We start from the raw sequence: 14,184 nt of genomic DNA on the forward strand, positions 1-14,184 counted from the left end.
CCAGACTTTAGGGCTTGAATTTCTTTCCCTTTCTGCCGTAGTTCTGAGGTGCTTTACAGAAAGGCTCTCTGAGTACTCCTGGATTTGGCATTTAAGAGCATTATTGCTGGTCCACCTTCTGTTCACCAGACTGCTCTCCTCTTCTGTTATTTCGCGAGGCGTCACAGAGGTGCGCGACAATTAGCGGCAGTTCATAACGAGTGCGGTCAAATGAGTTATGCTCAGCGTTAGGCTCAGGGATATAATTTCCCGTGAATTATTGCCATATGCGATTCTCCGGGAACACTTAGAAACTCATCGCGCTCGCATTAGAGGCGGTGTCTTTCATTAGCGCTAAACTCCCGGTACTTTGCGGCTATCGCTCCGTCTCGTCTGCGGGTCGACGGGAAGCGGAGGCGAAGGTAGCCGCCGCGCGGGTCTGTTGTAATTCCGGGCTCGCGTCGCTGGACGTGACTTTCGGCGTGGCGCGAGCGCCTCTGCTAATTCTCAAAAGCGTCGCTTGCGCTGGTCGATTCTCGACGCGTCGAGATTGCATTGAGACCGCATTGAGACCGCATGGAGAATGTTCAAATTGTGGCCTGTGTTCACCTTGCTTTTAAAATAATTTCAATAATTTGAGGGGAAAAAGGCAAGTGAAATGAGACCCGTCAGAATGGTTAAATAGACTCCGCTCTCAAATCCAGATGCAGATGAAAAGAAATGGTAACGAATTATTTAATACATGTTTTTTTGTTAACGCAGTAGGCTTCAATAGCTAATTTCTTTTGAAATTCCAACACTTTTGCTGAGGAATTTGCCCGCAGGAATGCAGCAAATGACAGTTTAACAATATTCAGATGCGAAACCCCTAGTCCTACTTTGTATCCTTTCGTGAAACAAACATTTTCAAAATGGCTTAACCTTAATGGAACCAAATGACTCTCCCCATTGTGTTCATGTGAAGTGTCACCCAGATCAGATTCAATCACCTCACGGGAGCCTTGGTGTTAAGCACCGTGACAGAACAGTGGCTGTGTGTACAGCTCAAATGTGTTCTATATTCAGTCAGTAGGATAATACAGGTCGTACATTTACTTGAATGTTTTAATGACATCAGCTTAGATGTTACTGAAAGATGTAATCATTTTCTGTTAATAAATTTGGTGTAAGGAAATCCTCAAAACCACTGGACTGTATGATGCTTTCATAAATCTTGATGATTTTGATCATGAGCATGAACGGCACATCTTTATGTTCTGTAGTATTTTGTCGAAATTCCTGATACGCGCGTACAGAGATTGTCGTGACAGTCCTGTCAGAATGTAGATACCACATCACACGGCACTGCAGTGAGGAGCGGTCGACTTCCTAGTTTCTCAGAGCGATGGTCAAATCTCACAAGAGAAAAATCTCAGCAAATGGTGTTCCTGCAGTCTGCGCGTTCTCTCCGAAGCATTCCAGAACAAAACCCGGCTTCCAAATGCCAAAGGGTTATGAGTCAAACATATGCGGCGTGTATTACAATTTATTACCGAGCATTTGCCTGAAATTTTTCTCTCCTGACAAGCCTAGGTAAATCACCTAACACATTTTATAATATATGAGGTCTGGCCGCTTGCTGAGGACACCGTTCGACGGGCGCGGCGCGGCGCGGCGGGATTGGCTGGGGGGGGGGGGCGGGGCGGGCGGGCGGGCGAGCTCCCACAAGACCGCGGGGCTCTCGCGTAGCTACGCGGGCCGGGGCGGAAAAAAAATCGAGGCGGAGCGGGTATTTATAGAAAACATATGCAAAGAAGGCTGGTGGCTCGTCCCATTGTTAGGGCCGAGGGATGACAGTTAAATACAGATTGAGAGCAGCAAGTTTTCACTTTCCGGCAAATTTAATCAGCCCGGACCTCGTTCCCTCATTTCATTTGAATATATTCAATGGGGCCTTCAGAAATGTGTAAGTTTCTCTCCCAAGCATATTTTCTCTTCTTGAAGGCTCATTATTTTACAGTTGGTTTGGTGAACCCGGACCGGGCAATGTACTGCACACGGCTCCTGTATGGTATTAATCAAAATATACAAAGCAGGGGAGATTCCGCCCACTGTCAAAGCACCATTTGCTGTCGGCAGCGAGCAAAGGAAGAAGAGAAACGGCACTTTTCATGGAAAGTATTGAAGACGATGTACTTTTCTTTTTTTTTTTTTTTTTTTTTTACTGTTCTGCTAACGCCATAAACCACAGTTTTATTAAATGAATCCCCTCTGCTATTTAACTTCATAAACATTCACCTATCAATCCATCCATTGTCTAAGCTGCTTATTCCTGGTCAGGGTCATGGGTAGCTGGAGCCTATCCCAGCATGCTTTGGGCTGGAATACACCCTTTATAGGTCACCAATCGCAGGGCAACGTTCACCCCATGCTCTTCATTTAAGACTACAGCGCTGATTATATTGTATCACCTGTCTGCAGCGGTGGAAAACGCTATGCATTGTATAGCATATGTTACATTATACGGAACAGGATGGGAATGCCTTCCTAAGGAAATCTGTGATCCATGATCCTGGCATGCAGTCTGCACCAAGGGGTCATCTGCACGGTTTTTTTTTTCGTTGGCATTTTGGCCGGATCCTCGCGCACCTGGCCCGGGAAGGGGGGGGGGGAGTGGGGTTTGGGGGGGAGCGCTGGTCCGAAACGGCCTCTGCCTCGGCCCTTCCGCCTCCCGTCGGGCCGGAGGGGAAGATGCATGGCTCCATTACCGCCCTGTTACGTTTGACTCCCGCGGTTTAATGTGCCCGCGCCCTGCCTTTTTTCCCCCTCCTTTTTTTTGTCTAATGATGTTTGGAGCACGGACACCTACCCTCTGTAATTGGATGAGAGCCCCGAGCAGATCCCCCTCTCTCGTCTGAGGCGATTTCTTTCTCTTGCTCGTCTGGCCGTAAGGGCCAAAGTAACGCGATTCTTTCACGTTGTCCAGTGGCACGGACGCCAATACCGCTTTGGTACAATATTTCAGTAGCGCTCTCAATGAGGCGTCATGGAGAATGGTTACACGAAACCTTCATAAGCCCGCCATAACGTTCTATGGACATTTCTGACAGGTGGCCCAGAAGGTCACCATTCCAGTGAAGTCAACATGACGTTGGCACGTCGTGCTAACGCCGCGGAGCTCGACGCCGTCTCGCGCTCGGCGAGGCCTCGGGGGTTCGCCGCCCCTCCCGTCGCGGCCTACCGTTTTCCGCCTGTTTTGGCGGTAATGTTTTCGCGCAGGTTACAAATCGGCGGCCGTGAACGCCCCGGGCGGTCAGTGATGGTGCGCTTAGCCTGGCCAACGGACCAGCGACATGCCTTGCTCTTTTTAAAAGGGGGGGTATGATGCTTTCTTTCTGTCTGTCCTTCCTTGTTTTCGCCACGGTCGCGACATTCAACAGGTCTGATATTTTCATCACCTGGACCAAACCACTTCTCTTTCTAATGAAGTGATATAGTGCTCATGTACTGTAGTTCTCAAAGTCACTTGAGAGCTTCATGGCTAGTCATGAATGGTCAGTTAATCGAGTTTGGTTCAAAACCATTTTTCCCCCAGTCATTACAATTCACTTGTCTTAAAAATATCTTAAAATCACAAGAAATAGATATATTTTATACTGATTATTCTTTAAATAGGAATGGAATCGTGAGGGTTATTAAGGTGTGTGCTTATCAACTGCTCGAATAGGGTGCTACAATTTAAAATGGCGGACACTTGGTAAATAAGTATTGTACACTAAATATTGTATTTTACTGTGCATTTCTCTCCCACAGTTGATAACCGGATCTTCACTTGGGGAAACGGAAGCAGTGGACAGTAAGTTTAAAAACAGTTTTGTTTTATTAGGGGGGTTTCGTTTACGTTCATTCATTCATGTGAAATAATTTAAGTGCAAAGTTAGCATTATGATAATCAGCAAGTGTGCAGGTGGTGGCAGTGTGGTATAACTGTTAGAGGCTGTAACCCCAAAAGGGTGACTGGGTGTAACGGTTAGATGTTGTAACCCGAAAGGGTGACAGTGTGTATAACTGTTGTATATCTGATTCCCAGGCAAGGCTTTGTTGTTATCTTATTTAGCAAGGCATTTAACCTGCTTATTACTGCGCTTAATAAATCACTGGATGAATAGATCATTTATAAATTATACCTTTGTCAGGGCTAATTGCATGCTTATGCCGCACGTAATAGAACAAAAAAAAGCTATGAACATATGACAAAAAATGATTATACCGTGCTTTGCGGTCTGAGTGTAACTGGATTTGCATATATGAGCAAAACAAAAAAACATTTTATCAAATGAGAGACAGCGTTCGCATTCACTGGCAAATTTTCAACTCCTCCCCCCCGATGTGCATGCCTCACAAAAAACCTGAATAATATGGCGGCAGTGTAGTATAATGGGTAAGGAGTTGGTCTTGTACCCTAAAGGTTGCTGGTTCGATTCCCTGCTAGGACACTGTCGTTGTACCCTTGAGCAAGGTACTTAACCTGCATTGCTCCAGTATATATCCAGCTGTATAAATGGATACAATGTAAGTCGCTCTGGAGAAGAGCGTCTGCTAAATGCCTGTAATGTAATGTAATATAGCTGTGCTGATTCAGATGTCATCAAATCCGTTTTTTTTTTTAGTCCTCCGAATTCACCTGCCTTTTCTGCAAGCTGGAAAAAAAATGTTGTGTTTGAGTGTAAGATGGACCACGGCTCTCGGGGTAAACGTTTCACCACCAGCGCCGTCTGCTGATTTTGTGTGCAGGGGGCGTGTTGAGAGACGAGGCTCTGTGCAGGATCGGGGTATAATGACATGCTAGGGGGGCGGCTAACGGCCGGGGGGAGAGGGATTCGCGGGTCCTCAGCTACCTGGGGCGAGAGCAGCGCCGCTCCCTGAAAGCCATCCTTTCTTGTCTTGGCGCTTTGACCCTTCTAAGCGGATTAAAGCGCTCCGGAGGGTTAGCGCGAGCGCTAGTCAGGGGTCGCTCGGTTCCAGACACCCACTTGGAGAGCAAGGGTTGCGCGTACGGTTACACAACTTTCTCTCAGATGGGAAATGCGCTCTCTGTTTACAACGACCGGGGGAGAAGGAAAAAGAAAAAGGAAAAAAAGAAAAAAAAAGAAACAAGAAGTCCAATGTGTGAATTTTTTAAAGCTGGCAAACTCTCTCTGCTGAGAATGATGCTGACCCCTCTGTGGTCTTGTCTGTGCTAAAGTATCGCTGTAATCAATATGTGCTCTCGAGAGCAGCCAAGCAGGGACCTTTTGTTCCCGCTCGCTGGAAATAATGGAAAATTGTTGGTTAGGTTCTTGCTTGAGTGCAAAACAAGCAGACAGCTCTGTGTTATTGGGAGTTGTATTTTGAGTTTAACGTGCTGGTCAGGAGCTGGGTTTTTTTTCTTTTTTCTTTTTTTTTCTAAAGCAGTAGATGACATCGTGGGGGATAGGAAGACAGAGACTGACAACTGAATTTAGATACTGCTTGAGGCCCAATTTCGATTAAATCTAGAACACTTCTGATCACATTATAATTCCCATAACTGGTTTTGAAGGTTGGTACCCCCTAGCCAGAAATCACACCCGATAATAGGTCAAAAGTCACCGTCAGTTAGGTATGAGAGAGGTGGAATTTTGCACTGTTTTGATACCTCTATATTTCGTTACATGTGACTGTCTGTATTTTTAGAATTTTCATATATTGAGATAATTTGCAAAACGATATATAAAATCACTTTCTGTTGGAGTCATTTGTATATCCACTACATTATACTCAATACTCATCAAGTGTATTATACCACCTTGTCAGATTGAGATGGATATCTTATTCTTTATTTGCAGAGGCAATAATAATAATTTTGTGAATGCGCAGTTTTAAATAAACACTCTTATAGTGTTCATTTTTACTGTAATTGTCAATTGCAATGCAATTGGTCAGTACGATTACAGTACAGTTGATCCTATATAATATTACATACAGCATTAGTGTTTTTTTTTTTGCGACTGATTCTTTATTTAAGGAAACTGCACATATATTGTTCTTTATTCCCCAAATGAAGCTGTAGGGACATTTGTAATGAGTGTGATGCGTTGTAGTGTGTAATTCTTGAGCTGACACAGTGTTGTACTGTATTTTCATGGCATTTGACCGTTGCAGGCTGGGAAACGGAGAGAGAAACATGAGGGACCGTCCGTCGGAGGTGTTCCTGCCCCCTGGGGGGTCCGGTGCCGACGGGGGGCGGGCCGCGGAGGTCGCCGGCGTCGCCTGCGGCAGCCGACACACTTTCATCTGGACCCCCTCCGGAGAGGCCTTCAGCTTCGGCAACAACTTCTACGCTCAGCTGGGCCACGACTTCAGGAAAATGGACTTCAAGGAGAATCAGGTACCAGTGGAATACGCCTATAATGTGCAGAATATAAATGCACGCTCACCAACACAAATAAAATATAAGATGTTTATGAAGTTCCATATATATACAAATTACTGCATGGTTTTGTGTATGTATAATGTGTATATATAACGTTACATTACATTACGTTACATTCGTTTAGCCGAATTTATCCAAAGCGACGTACAAAAGTGAATATCATGGTCGTTGGACAACTACAAAACACAAGTTCAATAAGGTACAAACACTCACACAAGTGCACATACACACACACACACACACACACACACACACACACAGAGTCACATTGCATGTTCCAAAAGAACAGTTTTTATAAAAGATGTGCCTATGTGCCTTCCGGTTTGCTCGTCGAAAGATGATTTCTTGCAAAATCATAACCTTTCATGCGAACGGGAGAGAGAAGGCGAACCCGCGTCTCACGTCTAGTTAAACAAAGCTGGTAATTAACGGATACGGGGAACCCACCCGGGAAAAGATGAAACGTTTCATCCAATCAACCTGGCTTTATTTAAGAAATCCCTGAATTTGTCCTTTAAAACCGACTGTGGCGACGGGGGTTATTAAAGTTCGAGCTATCATTAATTTTTCATTTATCAGCGTAATAAATATGGAATACAATTAGCAAGACTAGCTAATCGTGGCAGTGAGCCCGGTATCTCCGGGGGGCTAAAAAAAAAGGAGCTTTCATGCACTCTGTCTCCTTAAACATCCTGACTACTGTATTCAACTGAGTGGGACAGCTCCAGAATTAAATGTTATGGAAATGAAATCCCCTCCAATTTAGGGTGTGGGTTCACTCGCTAGTTCATGGGCTCAAATTTGCGCACTCATTTAATTTCACTCTTTCCTAATACACTGCAGTACCCCAACTCTGTGGGTTATGCCACTGTAACCCCTCGGGTCTGGAATGGGACTTCCATGGGTGCCATCCCAGATGACACAAAATGTTCTCGCAATGTTACCGGAATGTTTTGTTAATGTTATAACATTGCCAATACATGGCAGCCACATTGTGAGAACGTTTTGTGGTAGCTGGGATGCAATGTGGTAGGAAAGATCTGCAGCCCTTACTCTGCCTTCCTGTCCATCAACCAGCCATTTTGTTTCACTGAAACACATGGAAACCAGTTTCCTGTCATTGTGTTCTGAGTTGGTAGTCATTAGTGTGCCCGCAATGCGTTTATCATGAATTCCCTGGACACTGACGGCAGTGGCTCCTTTTCCTCCTAGTAATGTGGCAGGAACGCGCGCATTGGAGGACGAACCTTATTTCTTTTTGATAAAGATGTTTGTCTGCACCCTGCGTCAGTAAGAGCGAAAATAGTCGTTGGGCCAGCTCAGGGTTTGGTATGCATGTGACGCATCATATCTGCAACAGCTGACACACAGCCGTGTTTGAAAAGCAGCTCCCCCCCCCCCCTCCAGCGTTTCTGGTGTAGCGCAGCCTAACCATGGGCCTCCACAGGCCTAACCATGGGCCTCCGGAGGCCCGAAGCCAAAGGCGGAACCGAAAGAACGCGGCTCTTCGGCGCTCTTTGTTCCAGGGGTCCTGCCCGGCCTGCCGGCGTGCTTCCACGGGCTCAGCGTGCGATATCGTACACCGACGTGAGGACCTGCGTGTGAGGTGCCCCTCGGCCCTAAGGTCCTAGGAGCATCACACAGAGAAAGGGGGGGGGTGGGGGCGGGGTTCGGTGTGTGTTTTTCCCCGCCAATGAGAATTCAGAAACGCGATCTCCTTTATCTCCGAGCTGATAAGGTGAGCTGGCGGTTCCGCTCGCACCTGCGAGCCCTTTGTCCTTGGCCGCTCTGGCATTTCACCTGCAACAGAAGCCCATTATACGCCGTCCCTATTAAACAGTCTGATCGACGTTGTTTCAGCGCCGCGCTGTGGGAGAAACGCAATGAAAGACAATCTCCTGGCGGACAATGGCTTTGGAAAATCAGAATGTGAAATTGCACGGAGAGAGAGGGACACCCACACTGGTTCTCGATTTTGGCCTCTTAAATGCACGTCATTCCATTTAATGATATTGTTATTCCAGAAATACGAGCTCAGGGCATCGCGCCGTGTGTGTGTGTGTAGGTGTGTGTGTATATGTGTATGTGCGTGCCTGTGTGTCTCTGCATGTATGGCATTTGTGCATATGTATGTAGGTGTATGATATTTTTCTATTTAGTTTTTTTCACATTTGAGTATATTTGAGTATATATATTTCACATGTACAGTATATTTGCACGCATGTTTGTACGCCTGTGCGTGCGGTCGTGCGCCGCTGACAGACTCGCGAGTTTTTTCCCAGGTTTTAAAAAAAAAAAAACAACGCATAAACGTGACACGCGCGGGCTGGAGGAAAAAACGCCTGTTCAACCTGAGCGAGCACACTTGTTTGAATGTCATATTTATCCCGGCGTTTTGTCAGAAAATTAACTTCTCTGGAGTTTGCGGGCGGAGCAGAGCATATGGCCGGGGCTCTCCGGAGATGACAGCCTATCGGAGCGAGCGCGCTCCGCGGCTCCTGCCCCTCCGCTGGCAGATGCTCTGGGCTTTTCCGCGATTAAGTGGAGATCATCGCTGTTTTCTTTGAGCACCGCTGTGCCTTGTACTCCGAAGTGTTTTGTTAATCAGTGTCTGCCTTTTCGACGGAAGCTGCCAAAAAAAAAAAGCTCTCGTTAGGTTCGAAAATTCCGAGACGTCACGCTCGGATGACGGAGTTTCGTCCCGTTCCTGGCTGAGTGGGGGGGGGGGGTTTGTTATTTTTTTTTGCTTGTGTGTGTGTGTGCGTGCGCGTGTTTGTGTGTGTGCGTGCGCGTGTTTGTGTGTGTGCGTGTGTGTGCTGTGTCTGTGTGTGTGAGAGAGAGAGAGAGAGTGTGTGTGTGTGTGTGTGTGTGTGTGTGTGTGTGTGTGTATGTGAGGGAGACAGTGTCTGTGTGTTTGCCAAGATATTTGCAGTAAGGAATAAACAAACAAAAAGCCTCATTCTGAAGTGTATCTTCCCCTGCAACTCCCTTTTGCTTTTTCGACTGAAACGAAACGCGCGCCGACGCAGCGCTGCGGATTGTCCTGGAGCGCTCGCGCGGCGTTCGCGGAATCCTCAGAGCGCGCCGTCGCGCCGAGGCCCGTCTTCCCTCCTCCGAACGGCCTCCTCGCCCGTCTCTTCCGCGCGTTATTAGCGAGCGCCGCCAGCCGCAGTCGGCGATCCTCAAACATTATTCTTCCCCTAAGTGCGCGCGCGGAGGAGGGAGAGAAACGGAGCTCCGATTTGCGCCAGCCGACGCCCTTCTAGAATCTTCCGCGGGTCGCTGGAACAAATGGTAATCAGTGCAAACTTCCCCTCGTTCATATCCGGCCCCTCTCCACGTTATTAATAATAACAATAAGAAGAAAGGATCGTATTTTTGTTTGATCGGGGATTTTTCAGTCGGCCAATCAAGCAAACAAATGTTTTCGAAAGCGCGAACCGGCTTCTCGACGGCCGCGTCCGCGATTGATCTGGATAGCGACACAAACGATAATGCGATTACGGGCGGCCCTCTTTACCGCGCCGAAAATAAGGGATAAATATTTTCTTTGACGATAATCGTCTTGTAGGGGTGGGGGGTGGGGGGGGGGGGGGAGAATAACAGCACGACTTTACAGGCGTCTTAATGCCTCCATTCTTCCGGTGCAAGGGGGAGTGAAAATAAAATAGCCTATTTACAGCGACGCCCACGCGCGCACGTTGTTTAGTGCTTCAGCGCTACAGCTCCGGTCTTCGCCTGTTTTCTCTCTTAAACCGGCTCGCTTGTCCTAGCGCGGCGATCATGCCGACACAATAGCAGGATGGCATTAGGGAGACTCTGAGCGCATTTGCATGTCAAAGCGATCGCTCGCACCTCGTAAATAAATAAAAAACCGCGATCCGGTTTTCGTAGCCGAGCGAGATGCCGAATCTGTTTCCCCTGCCTGTTTGCGGCATTGGCTAACTGGATGGTTGGTGGCAGCAGTTAGTCCCTCTGTAATAAAAACAAAAAAACAAAAAAAACAGAAGCACTTTATATTTGTGGAAAACGCACGGCGTGTTTCGCAGCTTTAGGCCATTGTCAAAATGGCCTAACGTGCGATTTCTGCGTTGAAATGCCCACCCTTCTGAATGAGTCTTAATGAAATTAGTGCACACACTGAAAAGTGCTTTAAGAGCATTTTAGCTGGGTTCTTTATGCTGGGGATTAGCTCAGAGGAGAATATGTGAGGACATTAAGAGCAGGAATTATTTAAAATTACACGGTCAGTCTTACGTGTGCGGTACGTTGGGACACTGCTGTGCGAAATTGTTTTGAATTCCATGTTTTTGTTCATCATCTTTGTCATTTATGAATCAGTTTTAACAACCAATTTTAAGTGATGAATATGAAACACAATGACAGATTTTAGACGTGTGTGAGCGTGTGTCCAAACGACTATCACCGATTACCGAGTTTTCGAGAAGCAGAAACGTTGCTGAGCGCGGTGGGGCTAACACGGTATGATAGCAACCTGCTCGGGCACCTGTGTGCTTGACGGGGACACTGACACATTGTCCTGGGGGTTCGCATTTGACTCGCCATGTGAGACCCGTGTGCCATATCTCCTCAATCAGAGAGGCGTGCTCTATTACCGGGAGTGACACAGGAGCCGAGCACGGGCCGGTGGCGGGGTCTGCGGCGGGAGGGGTGTAACTGTGAGGAGAGGGGGCGGGGTCTGCTGTGGGAGGGGTGTAACTGAGGGGAGAGGGGGTGGGGTCTGCTGTGGGAGGGGTGTAACTGAGGGGAGAGGGGGTGGGGTCTGCTGTGGGAGGGGTGTAACTGAGAGGAGAGGAAAAGGGGCGGGGTCTGCTGCTGAGGGAGGGGTGTAACAGAGGAGAGGCGAAGGGGTGGGGTCTGCTGAGGGAGGGGTGTAACTACAAGGAGAGGGGGTGGGGTCTGCTGCGGGAGGGGTGTAACTGAGAGGCGAGGGGGGCGGGGTCTGCTGTGGGAGGGGTGTAACTGAGAGGAGAGGGGGTGGGGTCTGCTGTGGGAGGGGTGTAACTGAGAGGAGAGGGCGTGGGGTCTGCTGTGGGAGGGGTGTAACTGAGAGGAGAGGGGGTGGGGTCTGCTGTGGGAGGGGTGTAACTGAGAGGAGAGGGGATGGGGTCTGCTGTGGGAGGGGTGTAACTGAGAGGCGATGGGGGCGGGGTCTGCTGTGGGAGGGGTGTAACTGAGAGGAGAGGTGAGGGGGCGGGGTCTGCTGTGGGAGGGGTGTAACTGAGAGGCGATGGGGGCGGGGTCTGCTGTGGGAGGGGTGTAACTGAGAGGAGAGGTGAGGGGGTGGGGTCTGCTGCGGGAGGGGTGTAACTGAGAGGCGATGGGGGCGGGGTCTGCTGTGGGAGGGGTGTAACTGAGAGGAGAGGGGCGGGGTCTGCTGTGGGAGGGGTGTAACTGAGCGGAAGAGGCGATGGGGGCGGGGTCTGCTGCGGGGCGAGGGGGGCCTCTAGCGTGCTCGTTGCGGCCGAGGCTAACGTCGCGGGGGGCCTGACTGAACCGAACCCCCCGGCTCTACCCCCCGACCCATCTTTTTCTTCTTTTTTTCTTCTCCTCTCTTATATCCTCCTCTTCTCCCCGCATTCCGTGTCCTCGGTTCCCCCTGAAAGGCAAGGCGTGAGAAAGTGATCTGGGGGTGGGGGGTGGGTGGGCGAGCGTTATTGGGAAGGGGGGGGGGGGTGACTTGTTTTGCTCCTCATGGTAAAAAAGAGGGGTAGTTTGGGTGAGGGGTGGAACAGAGCTAGCAGTGTCTGAAAGGGGCCGGGGGGGAAAGGTGACTGGGATGGATCGAGTGTAGCAGGGACACGTACACGCAAACCGGCGGATATGGGGTTGGGGGGGGGTGATGGGAGGGGGGAGGCCTTCTCTGACTGTAGATAAGCGGTGGACGGCCCCCCCCGCCGTGCAGACCCGTGACATGAACGCGGCGCTGGCGGCTTCCTGACTGCGGTAGGTTCAGTGTTCACCGGAGGCCCAGCCGCCTTCATCCGTAACCTTTGACCCCTCGCACCCCAAGTACCGGCCCTTCCACCTCCGTCCACCAATCAGATAAAATATTTCCGGCCTGTTGACTTAACGTGGTACATCTGGAGAAAAAAAAAACGAGACTCAGGTATGATGAGGGGGTGAGGGGGGCGAGGGGGCCGGGGGTGGGGGCGGCGGCGGGTGGGGTAGGGGGACAGAGAGGCGAAAACAGAGCTCACTCACAGTCTTGCTTGACGAGCAGTTTCACAACATCTGCATGTTTAAATCTGATGGCCGCTTGGCTTATGAGCGGTACATTTTACGAGACAAAATTCAATCAGATCGTTTTATCGAAAAATGAAAAAAACACAATGTCCCAACCCTATTTGAGTAAGTTATTATTTCGGGCATTTTTTTCTGATTTATCTCATTAATATTCATATATTAATTTATTGATTTGATTATCATTTCCCCATTAATCTGAAAATAGATTTTTTTCTTTTGCTGTAAGTGACTGTTGGACATGTCTGCGCTGTGCTGAACACAATGAGAAGGTATACTTTTCCAAGGTTAGCTAGCATTGTGCTCTTGGTTGGCATGACACCACCAGTTTATATAACCCAGGTTTTATGCTGGAGTGGGGAGCAATTGCAAACTGCAGCAGAAGTCTGACGTGGTGCATTGTGGGAATATTGAGGGAGAATAATAATTGGCTTAGAGGAATTGTATCAGTGTGATTTGAATAATGATGTCAAAATGTATCCCATTTCTGTCCATTTACCAAGATGGGTTATTGCTGATTGCAACACTTATCTAATGGGTGGATTTTAAAAATTATTATTCTTTCATTTCACCAACTGCCAATTTCCTCTCAATTAAAGCATGACATTAATGTGCATCAGGACAGCCACGGGAAGACAGTACCCTACTGTGTGTGTGTGTGTGTGTGTGTGTGTGTGTGTGTGGGTGGTGTGTGTGTGTGAGTGTTGGTTTTATGTCTGAGTATGTCTGAATGAGTGTATCTGCATTAATGCTATTGTGAAGGTGTGTTTATGTTTATGTGTGTGCATCTGCTTGACTCTTGAACGTGCGTACGTCTGTTGGGACATGCCTGTGTGTGCGTGTGCGGCGCGTGCGTGAGGCTGAATGTTAATTTATGTGTACGTGGTTAATGTATTTATGTTTGCGTGGATATGGTTGGATGTGTGTGTGTGTGTGTTGAGAGAGAAAGAGAGAGACAGTGAGCGAGAGACTGTGGATCTTCCTGGAAGACAGGCTTGAAAAAGCAAACGTTTTTAAGGGGGGGGTGGGGGAGGAGGGGTGGGTTTGGGGTGTTGCGGAAGGGGGGGGGGGGAGGCTAAGAGTCTCAGGTACAAAGAGTCAGCCGGTGCCAGTTGGCGAAAGTTAGCGGGGGGCTGTCGCCGTAAATGGCAGCAGCTGCTCCGAGTTCTAAAGAGCAGGTCCCAGGCAGAGGAGGAAGCTGATGGCGTGTACATTAATACTACCTTAATGGCCCATCTGCTGCTCCGCAGGGTCCCTCGCTGCTCCGCGGAGTCGCGGGCGTCTGACAGGCAGTCTCCGCGCGCCAGACGCGCGCCGCGTGCCAACGAGCGGGGAGGCGGCGTCGCCGTCGTTCTGATCTGTCAAACTTTCCCAGCCGCCCGTCAGCCCGGGGAAGTTGGGAATTTTTTTTTTTTTTTTTTTTTTTTCCACACGCGACTGGATTCTGACACCGGGGAGACCACTGCCAACACTCTCGCTGCTTCGCTCGCTCCTTTTCTCTCGCTCGC

General features: G+C 48.8%; 1 protein-coding gene across 1 annotated transcript in view; it reads left to right on the forward strand.

Annotated features, from left to right (window-relative positions):
* Window positions 1-14,184, forward strand: part of LOC118206178 (probable E3 ubiquitin-protein ligase HERC2) — a 361,668-nt gene that overhangs the window by 54,241 nt on the left and 293,243 nt on the right. Inside the window, exons 3-4 of the mRNA XM_035378468.1 lie at window positions 3,772-3,814; window positions 6,142-6,367. Coding sequence (XP_035234359.1) covers window positions 3,772-3,814; window positions 6,142-6,367 — 269 coding nt within the window. The remainder of the gene's footprint in view (window positions 1-3,771; window positions 3,815-6,141; window positions 6,368-14,184) is intronic.

This window comes from Anguilla anguilla, chromosome 10 (genome assembly GCF_013347855.1).
Source record: "Anguilla anguilla isolate fAngAng1 chromosome 10, fAngAng1.pri, whole genome shotgun sequence".
Lineage (NCBI taxonomy): Eukaryota > Metazoa > Chordata > Actinopteri > Anguilliformes > Anguillidae > Anguilla > Anguilla anguilla.